Source organism: Cantharellus anzutake (genome assembly GCF_015039405.1).
Source record: "Cantharellus anzutake strain C23 chromosome Unknown EI90scaffold_18, whole genome shotgun sequence".
NCBI lineage: Eukaryota > Fungi > Basidiomycota > Agaricomycetes > Cantharellales > Hydnaceae > Cantharellus > Cantharellus anzutake.
The window spans coordinates 186,943-199,651 of record NW_024066968.1 but is presented as its reverse complement, the minus strand read 5'-3'; the positions used below and the strand labels follow the sequence as shown (position 1 = coordinate 199,651).

At 46.0% G+C, this 12,709-nt stretch overlaps 1 protein-coding gene across 1 annotated transcript; it reads right to left on the bottom strand.

Moving 5' to 3' along the window:
* Positions 1–699: 699 nt before the first annotated feature.
* Positions 700–2,535, bottom strand: EI90DRAFT_3015509 (uncharacterized protein; the record flags this gene model as incomplete). The annotated part of the gene is made up of 5 exons (XM_039056902.1): positions 700–1,997; positions 2,054–2,091; positions 2,132–2,230; positions 2,282–2,335; positions 2,501–2,535. The coding sequence occupies 5 exons, from the start codon at positions 2,533–2,535 to the stop codon at positions 700–702; spliced, it is 1,524 nt and encodes a 507-aa protein (XP_038917193.1).
* Between the last annotated feature and the right edge of the window lie 10,174 nt (positions 2,536–12,709).

The window sequence follows — 12,709 nt, the reverse complement described above, 5'->3', positions numbered from 1 at the left end:
GCAACGTTTGGAGCTAGTGAGCTGCCACATCTGGCGTCTCGCCGTTCGAAGCATCGATCGCATCACGGAGCGAATCGAGCCGACGTTCTTACTTTGACTTTCCCACTTCCCAGTACTCTTTCATTGCTCCTTGCCTTGTCTTCGTGAGCTTGACGTCGTTTCTTGCCGATTGGAGCAGCATCTTCCACGTCTATGTCATGTTCGTGTAGCCCCTTTGTTGATTTGCACCCATGCAAGTGTTTATCGTGTATCCTACAAAGTACCGCCTCAGAAGGCATCCCATTAATCACTTTTCTCTCGTTTGGCCTGGCTCCTGCCTGCGTTCGCTCCCCATCCATATTGTCAGTCCTTCCTACCTATATAGACATCTACTTCTTCGTCTGGCTCTACGCCTACCCTGTTCTTCGTTTCCTCTGTGTCTCGTAAGTATTCCCATACCTTCGATGATCCCGCTTAGTCCCCACCGCTTCATCTTGTATCCTTTCAGCCATAGCAACTTCATGTTATCCTCGCAAGTTACTCGCTGCCACCTCTTGCGCCTGTAACTCTTATATTGTTGTTTTATTCCTCAAGTACGCATACTATTCTAACACAGATTTTAAGACTCTGCTCACTACATGTTAGCTTTGTGACGCGCATTATCATAGTGAAGGGGACAATGGTGGGTAATTACAGGTGTTCGGGACGGCCATAGTTCCTTCAGGCAGGGAGCTTGTCAAACCACTTTGCCATGAATCCGCTGGGGTCGGAGTCGACGTCAACCTTAACCTCATTAAGGAGTTGCATTACCATACAGGCAACGTCGTCCTCGCTCATCCCGTGCCTTACTAGTTCATTTCCGGCGGAATCGATAAGCTCGAAATGGCAGGCGAAGTCGAAGGTCAGAGGTGGCTTCTCCGTCCTCTGGATGTAGGATGTAACGATGTCAGTCCTGACTATCGTGGCCAAATCCTTGTTGATTGCCTCCGTCCGGAGCTTAGCTGCTGCACTGTCCGCCAGCACCCACAAACTGTTTCTCGCCCGTTTGAGCACTGAATTAAAGCTCGTTGTGTCTCCGACAATACTCCCTGTGGAGGAGGGAGTCTCAGAGTGTGCCCGTCCCAGGTTGCCAAAACCTCCGCTGGAAACACGAAGATGGGTCGTGCTCACAGGCGCCCTATCCGAAGTCAACTGTGACTTTGTTGGGCTGCTGCTTGGAGTGGGCTGGATAATTAGAATGGGAGGAGCCCCTGCTGCGGTACTGCCATCCAGGGCCATCGGATGCCTTGAGCCACCATCTGCCATGTCTCCTGATGCTTCCACGAAAATCTCGTCGTTTAAGATGTCGGCAAGATCCAGGCCATTGAAAGCTGCAGCCTCCGGGATGTTTTCTGGTTCCACCTTGGTCTGGGCTGTGGTGATGGCGTTGTTGCTTGCCTTCGCTGAGTGCAAGTCGTCTGTCGGCATAATCTCTGGAACAGTGCCTGCATGATGAACAATGTTTGCCTGAGGAGTGTCTTCGCGCCTTCCTTTCCCCTTTGTCACTGACTTCTGTCGTTTCTGGGGTGGGGTCTCGACCACATCCTCCTCAATAGGTGGGCTTGCAACCTTCCTTTTCTCCAAGCGGGACACCTTGGCTGTGCTTCTAACTGCATCGTTCTTTCTGAGAGAATAGGCAAGGATGTTGCCATCTCTATCCGGGGCATAATGAACGACTTCATGCCTTTCATGCTCATCTGCCCAACTAGGTGTGAGCTCATTTCCTTTGCTGACAATAATTGGCAACATCTCACCCGGCGTCATTTTAACTACCTCTAGTTTGATTTCCAGGCGCTCATGGGTGAGCACCACTATGCAGCATGCACTTTCGCGTGGACTCCATGAAGATGGGAGCTTTTTGTTTAGGAGGGGAACGCCACAATGCCAGTTCTTGAAGCACAGGTGGTTTTCAAGTAAAAATGGGAATATCTTGCTAGTGCCCCAACTAGCACCGATTGTTTTCTGACCAACGGCTTCCCCTGAATAGTACATGAGGTCGGCATGCATATTGACTCTTATTTGCCCTAGGGCTTACCTATCAGGTTTTTGAGCAATGCACCACACTGAGTATGTCTTTGTGAATGGTTGCCAAATTTGTTGTCTGCTGAAGTACATAAGTGATCCTGCCAGCTTTGGTGTATGGATGTCAACTTCATCTACCTCCACCTCCACATCTTCAAGCTTCATCTCTGCATCTTCTCCAAGGTTTTCACTGAGATGATCAGCAAAATGCACACTACATGCTGTATGGCTAATGACACACTTCATCAGGTGAGAAAGAGTAACATCTTTGTTGCTGGACCTCTCTCCCTCAAACCTGTGGAGGTATTCAATAAAGTTTCTGGATTGAGTTTCAGATGCTATTAGATGTCCAAGGTAATTTATTGTAATGCACCTTTGTTTCTGAGCATTTGGCTGATAAGGACTTGAGGAATATGAAACATCAGAACTACTTAACTCTTTCCATGTCATTCTCACTTACCTAAATGTGGACAAGCCATCATAGAGCTGGCACATTGCCAGTGCAGCTTCCTAAGTGATTGGAACTTGTAGCATTTTAACCATTTCTGCCACAGTGTGTGAACTGGTAAATGCAATTGTTGATTCTGCAGGAGGAAGTGTCAGGGCACACCTGCCTGACCTGGCCCCACCTGGCCCCACTTCACCTGGTACCCTGCCACCCAGTCCTCTCCTACCTCCTTCCCCCTTCTTCTTTCTTTCTCTCCCTATTTCACTTTCTCTTTATTTTCTCTTTATTCTACATGGATGACCTTTCTCTGTATCAATGTACCATTGACCCACCTGCAGCGTTGAAGGTGAAGGAAAGTCAGTTGGGAGGTTCAAACGAGACCACCACCAAGCTGTTCCCTGGTTCTTTAGTTAAGTGTACTAGTAAAATTTGTTGTAATTATAGTACCAATCCAAGTGTTTTGGCTAATTCTATTTAATGGGTTAGTCTAAAAGTCTCCAAGAATTGACTTACAGATAAACAAATCCCTGTGGAGCTGTTCCTCTATTGTAATTTCTCAATTTATCTGGGTGTAATTTTGTGTAGGATCATTTGATTTGGATTTTAACTTGAATTAAATCTTCTACTTGGTGAATTTTCAAAGATTCTACTCAGTTAATGGGTTTAGATTGTGTCTCAAGTGTCCCTTGACCTTGTCTTATTTTTATCTTATTTTTGTTGCTTGTTTTAACAGTAGCAAAATAACTGTTTTGTGTTTACACTTTGAAATCTGGAGTGTTAACCAGCTCTCCTGTTGAAATATTTAATTAATATTCCTCTCCCTATTTGCTGCCTTTTACTACAGTGGCAATCTTAACTGTATATCACTTTTTCGCACTGGAGTGATAACCAGAAATGCTTGAGAAAAATAATACACCATTTTCTTACTTCTCTGAGGGGGGTGAAAAGTCACAGAAAGGGTCTCCCTTTTATACTCCTTGGGTTGCCTTCCTTTTTCATGCTCTACCTCATATTTACAGGATTTATTACAGTGTATTTTCCTCAATCTGAATAAAAATGAATTTTTCATGCTATAGTTCTACTGCAGTCAGACTGTGCCTAGAATCCTTATTGTCCTTCCTTGCCTAAGCTATTTTAATGGTTTAATTAGAACTTGACTGCACTGCATTTGTTGCAGTTTTCTATTTCAAATTCCTCTTATTTACCATTAAGTCTGCTATGACTTGGTGATTCTGAATTCACACTTCACATTACTGTGTGTATGGCTGTGCTGAGACCTTCAGCTGATTTATTCTAATTTTTATCCAGTGACATTTAGTTGAAATGAGACTTGAAATGATAAATGAGTGAATTATTCAGGTTTAGAACCGAAAGAAAAAGTTGCTAGTAGTCAAGAATTGATTAAACAAATGTGTTATAGCTCTCTGCTTTATTAGTATATCGTTCCCTAAAATTCCTGCCATGGTCCATCATTGTCATATCCCGGAATCCCGACCCCACGCACTCCCACCATACCACACCTTCCTAACAACTTCACCATCCCCTACACCATGCCTCCCCACTCTCCAAGTCACCTTCCCTCCCGACTGTCTCAGCTCCGGTCTGGTTGCGACACACCGAACCTAGGCCACTCCCATCCCAGAAGCTCGGTCCCAAGTCGGAACGTTCGGAGACCCCGGATTTGCTCCAATACCCCAACGGACCTCCGATATCCCATGACATGCCCTTAAACCCTTCCTCCACCCATTTCATTTATTTGAGTCACCTAACATCCTTCGGATACGCAACTCCACTTTCGGAGCTACCCACATCCTTCGGTGATCTCCCTCACATTATCATTTATTAGTCACCTTCCATTCTTAGCACGACTACCCTTTTACTACCACCCAGTCGGCTAACCCCCTTTACCCATTTGTCTTCCCCATTCATTTTCCGGTCGCCAACTCTGCCCTCCTTGGCCCGACACCTCAGTTCCCCGTTTTAGATATCATTCAGGGCCTTTCGGTACCTCTCGGTATCATTCGGTACCTTTCGGTGTTTTCCCATTTTGTCATTTCGGACTTTGACTAAAGTCCTCCCCGTCCCCCTTTATAAATACATGTAGATTAGAACCTGTAGTTCCTCAGTTCTAATCTCGACTAAATGCCACCCAAAGTCCCTCTGAGTGAATCCCGTTCCTGTTCTACAAGACACCTCAGACATAAGAAATACAGGGACTAACTGAGACGTAACAGAGGCACAGCGCTCCCTCCGAGTCGCTGAGGCCACATCCTTCTTAGAGCCTCTTGTACCATCCAGCAGGACCGGGCTCCCTGAGAAGCTTCGGTTCACTACCGGAGCCCTCGGACCCCCCTCTAGTTGAGCCCCGCCTGCATTCGGACTCACGCATTTACCCCTCTTCCACAACTCGGGTTTTTGACAGTCATAGTTTAGTGGATTTCGTGGATTTCCTCCATCTCCCCTGATTCCCGTTTGTATTATTGCATCCTAGTCCTTCATATGTATTGTTCGTTGTTATAATAGGTCATCCTCAAAGATATCATATTTTTATGTATTTTATTTGGGGCTTGGGACCTCTAGAAGCTGTCTTCCTGTGCATTTTCAGGTTTCTGTCATATCCATACAATCCCAACCTCCGCTCCGGGCTCCTGGAACTCCGAAACTGACTCCGGAGCCCTACTTCCCTGCCATCACCTTCTCCTTGCCGACTCCCAAGAGGTTATCCCACCTCTGGCTCTGACACCACCTTCGGTCTGACTCTGGAACATTCCGGGTCCGACCTCAACCTCGACACCTTCCAGATGAGCATGCAACACCTATGCTCCCGACTCTGGACCTCCCAGAGGCTCTGGAATTCCATTCACGTCTCCATCTCTGGAACCTCCAGTCTTAGCTCCGACCTCAGACTTTGACCCCACCTCCGCTTATACCCATTGTATTGGCTAGCTCATTCCATTTAATTACCTTTGCCAATATTCCGGAGTTTAACCTCCGAGTTCAGACTTTCCGGACTTACTTCAGACCTTGCAACTATTGCATTGCTCCATTCAATTCTGCTATTCTCCGTCATTCCTATTTGGGCTGCTGCTTCCTTTCTATTCAGTCAGCTGGCCATTCCCCACTCCCATCCTCCTTCATTCCTCCTTGGGCCTTGGGCCTTCACTCCTCCTTTGGGGAACACCATTGAGTCAAACCCTTGACCCTTGGTGTTGTTCCTCCTTCCAGCTCCCTTTGTCTGCTTTCGGAGTACCCTTGCTCCTTTTGATTCCGGACCCCTCCTTATATACAATGTACTTAGTAACTTGTAACCTCAGTCCGAAATCGACTTGATCTCCCCCCAAGAGACTTTCCTTTGCTAGATCTGAAATTAGGGACCCCCAGGACAACCAGCAATGGCACAGCACTCCGCCTGAGTCGCTGAGGCCAAGGTCCTTCCACACTAAGTCTCTGATTCCACTCCGGAGTCATCTGAATCCACTGTATCTAACAGTTTCTAACTTCATGTCCTTGTATCTCATTCATTTCTGAATGGTTTTTCACGTTCTCAGTATCATAAATTTTCATTTATTCCCACCTTTCCAATGGTACTAAAGTTGTATTCTATCTCTCTGTTAGATCGTGTGGATTCAGACAACTCTGGAGTGGAATTGGAGACTTAGCATGGAAGGACCTCAGTGTTATGGAAATGGGAATTTCCCATTCTAGACTCTTATGGGTTCTGTATCACATGATTTGTATAGTAATTAAGTTTAACCAATCATTAATCAACAAAAACCTGCTGCCACACTACCTGTTCAACAACATGTTAAACCATCTGTGAAACCACCTGTAAACCCCTATGTCCAACCCCCTTTCCTATTCCTGTGCCAGAACGGACGAAAATGGGCGCTTCCGGCCCCATTTTTGTAACACTCAGCCTCAGTGACTCAGGCAGAGCACTGTGCCATTGCTGGTTGTCCTGGGGGTCCCTAATTTCGGATCTAGCAAGGGGAAGTCTCTTGGGGGAAATCAAGTCGATTTCGGACTGAGGTTACAAGTTACTAAGTACATTGTATATAAGGAGGGGTCCGGAATCAAAAGGAGCAAGGGTACTCCGAAAGCAGACAAAGGGAGCTGGAAGGAGGAACAACACCGAGGGTCAAGGGTTTGACTCAATGGTGTTTCCCAAAGGAGGAGTGAAGGGCCAAGGCCCAAGGAGGAAGGAAGGAGGATGGGAGTGGGGAATGGCTAGCTGACTGAATAGAAAGGAAGCAGCAGCCCAAATAGGAATGAGGGAGTATAGTGGAATTGAATGGAGCAATGCAATAGTTGCAAGGTCCAAAGTAAGTCCAGAAAGTCCGAACTCGGAAGTTAAACTCCGGAATATTGGCAAACATAATTAAATGGAATGAGCTAACCAATACAATGGGTATAAGCAGAGGTGGGGTCAAAGTCTGAGGTTGGAGCTAAGACCAGAGGTTCCAGAGATGGAGATGCAAATGGGATTCTGGAGTGGAGGTCCGGAGTCAGGAGCATAGGTGTTGCATGCTCGTCTGGAAGGTGTCAAGGTTGAGGTTGGACCCGGAATGTTCTGGAGTTGGACTGAAGGTGGTGTCAGAGCTGGAGGTGGGATATCCTCTTGGAAGTTGGCAAGGAGAAGGTGATGGAGGGGAAGTAGGGCTCCGGAGTCAGTTTCGGAGTTCCGGGAGCCCGGAGCGGAGGTCAGGATTGTATGGATATGACACTCTCGGTATTTGTCAAGTTAGCAAAAGTTCATGCACACATTCGGTAATCATGTGTGTTGTTCCTGTACTCGTTTGTATGCAGGTGCCGTTTCTGTTTAATTGTTCAGAATTTATTGTATGCATGTGTAAGGCCAGTTGGGGTGCTGGCCTGGGTTGACTCCTCAGTCTTCAGTAGTTGAGATCTAGGCTGTATGGAGCTTATGATTCAACATTGGGTTGAGGGTAAAGAGTGAAGAACCCTTTACCTGAGCCCGAGCCATACATATGTAAATACAGTTGTTTACATTGTATACAAAGAATAAAGAACAAATAAAGTAAGCACGCAAAGTGTGCACCACCACTCCACCACCCATCCCTTACAGCACGGGTGGTTGTATCCTCAATACGGGCTTCCATGATTTATTTCAGATTTTTCCCTCATGATCTAAGGTGTTTTTGTACTTTCTGTGGTTTGTTTTGACTGGGGTCTTCCTTATTTGGACAGAAATTGGTCTTCGTGATCTGCTGAAGTGCGGATCTTGGTTCCGATGGCTGGTTCCCTTCGCATCGCCACCCTCACGTGTCTTTAAGCATGATGTGGATTTCTATATTCCTGTTGTTGGTGTAACTTCACAACGGCTGAACCGTTTGGGCTGAAACTTTGCATAACGATAGTTTCCAATTTATGATATTTTTCATGTAAATTTTGTTATGTGTTTTAAATATGGATCTTGCATGAACATTGTCTCTTCCCTGAGCTGTGACTTTGATGTCACTCATCCTGTTAATGAATATCTCATTGATGTGTGATCCTTTTATTATGAAAATTTGGGTGGATTAAGAATATATCCCTTCCTTTCTAATGGGCCATCAAAATTGTCTCAGTCGTTACTGCTTGTTCTTTGCGCTTTCCTTTGGAACTTGTCCTCATTTTCCGAGAGTTTCGGTCATATCTCTGTTGTCTATGGGTAGTTTTCCCTGAAATTACTTTCATTGGGTCTGTTTGGGAGACATCTACATTCCCTATTATAAACACGACTTTGAATTTTGCATTGGTTCCTAAGGAATCCTTGTTCCGTGGTACTTCCAACCTCGGCTACGTGTGCAGGCATGGGAAAGTAGTTTCCGTGGAGGTTCTCTGGTTGGTTTTATAGTCAAATCTTGCTCGATTGTCCTAGTTCCTTGTTCAATATTCGCTATAAATTCCCCCAAGCATTCTGTCTTGTTGGTGCTAAGCTTGAAGTATTTTTATTAATTTTCTTTCTTCCAATTTATCATATGTAGTCGTAATAATTCGTAATAATTCATTTAAATTCAGGTTCTTCTATTTTCTGATATCTACTTGTTGTATGGGGTTTTTCGTGATTTATCTGACATATTTCCATAATGAGTTTTCATAGGGTGACCATTATTTCTCCTACAGCGTGCTTATGACATGCCCAGCCTGGGCACTTTGGGTGACCCCCTGCTGTCATATCCATCCCCGGCCATTGACTTCCGGTCCCTCCGATCCCTCCGGTCTACCTCCGCTCCTTCTTCACTAACCTCGGAGCTCCCGTATTCTGCAATCCCCTCGGTACCCCTCAATGGTCATCACCCCCTCCTTTCAATTTATTACCTACACCTCCCTAAGTACGGAGCCCTGAAGACTTCCAGACAGCTCCGACGTCTGCTAGCGCACTCCCACCTCTGCTGGGCAATACACTCGCCTGCCCTGCAGAGCCCACCTTCGGGCCTATCCCTCCTTTCCGTTTCTGGGTTATCACCTGCCTTTCTGTTAACCCCGCGACCCGACTCGTCGGTAATATTCAGTCAGCTAAGGTTTAACCCCGTTAGCTCCGCTCCGTTTGGCTCTGCCATTTGTGGACCCATCTTCGCTGTAACCATATATATATCCAACTTGTACATAGGTTACACTTCAGTAATAAAATCGACTAGAGTTAACCCCCTTCAGTTCTGGTTGCCAGTTAGTAAGTTAGGGCACGGACCTGTTACTAGGCACAGCGCTCTTGGCATAAGTCGCTGAGGCCAAAGCCCTCCGCCACGGAGACTTTCCTTCGTCTCAAACCTGGTCTCTGACACCTGCTATGTCCAACTCATGTGTTCACAGCAGACACCCTCGGGATCCCCCACAGGGACACCTGGGTGACTATGGCTGTATGCGAGGGTGATGTGGCACCCATCATGTGACCCAAGCTGCATGTATATAAATGTCAAAAACCTGGATCGTAGGGGGAAAATGCGTGAGTCTGAATGCAGGTGGGGCTCAACTAGAGGGGATCCGAGAGCTCCAGTAGTGAACCGAAGCTTCTCCAGGAAGCCCGGTTCTGCTGGGTGGTACAAGAGGCTCTAAGAAGGACATGGCCTCAGCGACTCGGAGGGAGCGCTGTGCCTCCGTTACATCTCAGTTAGTCCTTGTATTTCATGTGTCTGAGGTATCTTGTAGAAAGGGGTCAGGATTCACTCAGAGGGACTTGGGTAACATTTTAGTTGAGATTAGAACTGGGGAAAACTACAGGTTCTAATCTACAGGTATTTATATGGAGGAATGGAAAGGACTTTAGTCAAAGTCCGAATGATAATAATAGAAAACACCAAAAGGTGCCAAATGATACCAAGAGGTACCGAAAGGTCCCGAATGATATCCTTAACGGGGAACCGAGGTGTTGGGTCAAGGAGGGTGGAGTAAGAGGCCGGAGGATGAATGGGAACGAGAAATGGGTAAGAGGGGGTTAGCCGACTGAATGGAAGAAGAAGATAGTCGTGCTATAAATGGAAGGTGACTAATAAGTGCTGACATGAGTGGGGTCACCGAAGGATGTGGGTAGCTCTGAAGGCAGAGTTACATATCCAAAGGATGTTGGGTGACTCCAATAAATGAAATGGGTGGGGGAATGGTTTAGGGGTATGTCACGGGACATCGGAGATCCATTGGGAGATTGGAGCAAATCTGGAGTCTCCGAATGTTCCAACTCAGGACCGAGCTTCCGGGATGGGAGTGGCCAAGGTTCAGTGTGCCACAACCAGGCTGGAGCTGAGACAGTTAGGAAGGAAGGTGACTTGGGGAGTGGGGAGTTATGGTGTAGGGGATGGTGAAGTTGTTAGGAAGGTGTGGTGTGGTGGGAGAGCGTGGGGTCAGGATTCTGGGATATGACAATAAACATACCTGAAGTGGGGACTGAAGAAATAGCCTTCTTCTCACCCTTTCCACTTCAGGTAAGTAGCATAGCATTCCCCTTTAATACAGCTGTTTGCAGAAAAATCTGCTGTTTTGAATTTATTGGGTATGTGATCCTGGTCATTCACCTTCCTAAAAAAGTTGGAAGGATCAGGTTCAATGAAATAGAATTTCCTTATTTGAGGGAAACCCCAATGATACCCCCTAAATGTATATAGAATTAGAAGTGCCTGAGCATGTTGTAACGGGGATTTGCTGGTGTACCATAAACAAGCCAAATCCCGCGATTCTACCACCCTTAGCCAATGTTCCCTCCTACACATTTCTTATTTTTCCTGATTTTTCTGACTCCATTTCCACCTGATGTTTCCCCTTCTCATTGTTCTTTCCTTATTTGTCATTACCGGACTTTTCCGTGATACCGTGACCAGCTGTATAGTTAGCTAGACAGTGAGGAGTAGCGGAATCCACTCCAAGTCAACAAACCTGTGCATGCAACCACTCCAACCCTCCCCTTCTCTTCTGTCTCGAGTCTAGTGGTGATAGACCTGTTACAACGTTCACAACAATTGTCCATCCAGTCAATATGGGGAAACACCTCGAGCCTGGTGCAAAGGATATCATCGTCTTTATGTCCTCAAAAATGAATTCAAGCAAGATTGCTTACTTCTCAGGAGTGTCTGAACATACTGTTCGGCAGATACTTGCCACTCCACACCAGCACTACCAACAAACCTGAGGGCAGCATCAGATGCTCAGTGTCCATGTGGTAAATGTACATAATCTGAAGGCCAGCACTGTGCAGGATATTTTAACTCATAGTTCCAAAGTTTCCAGACAGCCTTGTTGAGCAGAAGCCTGACTTATACTTGGATGAACTACAAGCTGCACTCAAAAATGGACTTGAGATTGAAACAAGTATCCATACAATTCATAGAGAGCTATGCAGGCACGGTCTCACTAGGAAGAAGGTTGGGCTTCCCCGCTATCTTTTGCAGTCATGGTGCTGACCTGCCCACCAGCTTCAGAAACCAGCAGCTGAGTGCAACGAACAACTGCAAGCTGATTTCAGGAGACATATGGAGACGACTTACCATGCAAACCAACTGATCTTTGTGGATGAGACAGGGGTTAACCACAAAACATCCTCATGTGCATATGGCTGGGCACCATCTGGAGAGAGGGCTCAGCAATGCGACTTCTTTGTCCATGGCACCAAGTTTGTACCAGAATCTATTCAGCAACTTTGGTACTAAACTTCTATTCCTTAGATATTCTGTTCTTCCTGCAATGTCAATGGATGGAATTGTTCACGTTGATATTCAGAAAGATGCATATACCGCAGAATCATTCAATAACTTCATTGCCTCAGTCCTCATTCACATGAACCCATACCCCCAGCCCCTATCTGTTCTTGTCATGGACAATGCCTCCATTCATAAATCTGAAGTCCTAGTGGAAATGTGCCATGAGCAGTGTGTCCAAATTTCAGTCCAGATAGGTTTGATACTAACGGTATTGCAGAGGTGTTAGACTCGAGTTTCTCCCCCCATACTCCCCTGACTTCAACCCAATAGAATTAGGATTTTCGTCCATTAAGCAATGGCTCTGGAGGAATCAAGAATATGTTGATAATGAATTTTCTTCTGGTGAACATTACCGAGCAACAGACCTACTCTTGAGAGCAGTGTTCTCTGTAACAAGTCACCAAGCATGTGGATGGTTCAGGCATGCTGGCTACCTCTAGTGTTGGGGCAACCTTGTTTTGTTTTCTGTTGAATCAATATGTACAGGGAAGTTTGCTGCGAAGGGGGACTTTGTATATACAGCACTATAGTCTGAGTAGAAACTTGTATGGTACAGAGTGATTGGGTTCAAAAAAAAAGAGACTGCTGTTTCAAACTTCACTCTTCACTATGTATGTCATCGAATCCCAATCTAGATTCAGAATCAACCTGTACATCTGAAGAGCCAGAATCTGAGGATATTTCGATGACTGAAATAGAGGTTGGCAAGTTTACACAGGTGGCAAGTCGCCACTTTTGGATCTGCAAGTTTTTTGGTGTTTGAGGAATGCTTCTAAACTGCGAGGTCAAGGCAGCCAAGGTTGAAGCATGCTTGATTGGAGTCAGAGAATGGTCCAAAAATGAAGGTTGTATCTTCTCCAGAGTGCATGGGACAAGAACTACAGGTACTTTTGAGGTTGAGACTTGCTTGACAGGAGTTGGAGAAAGGTCCAAAATAAATGGTTGTGTCTTCTCCGGAGTGCATGGGACAAGAGGCTTCCAGCACCTAGCTGGGATTGGGGACAGAGGGGGAGTGTTGGCTGAGCGTGAGCAC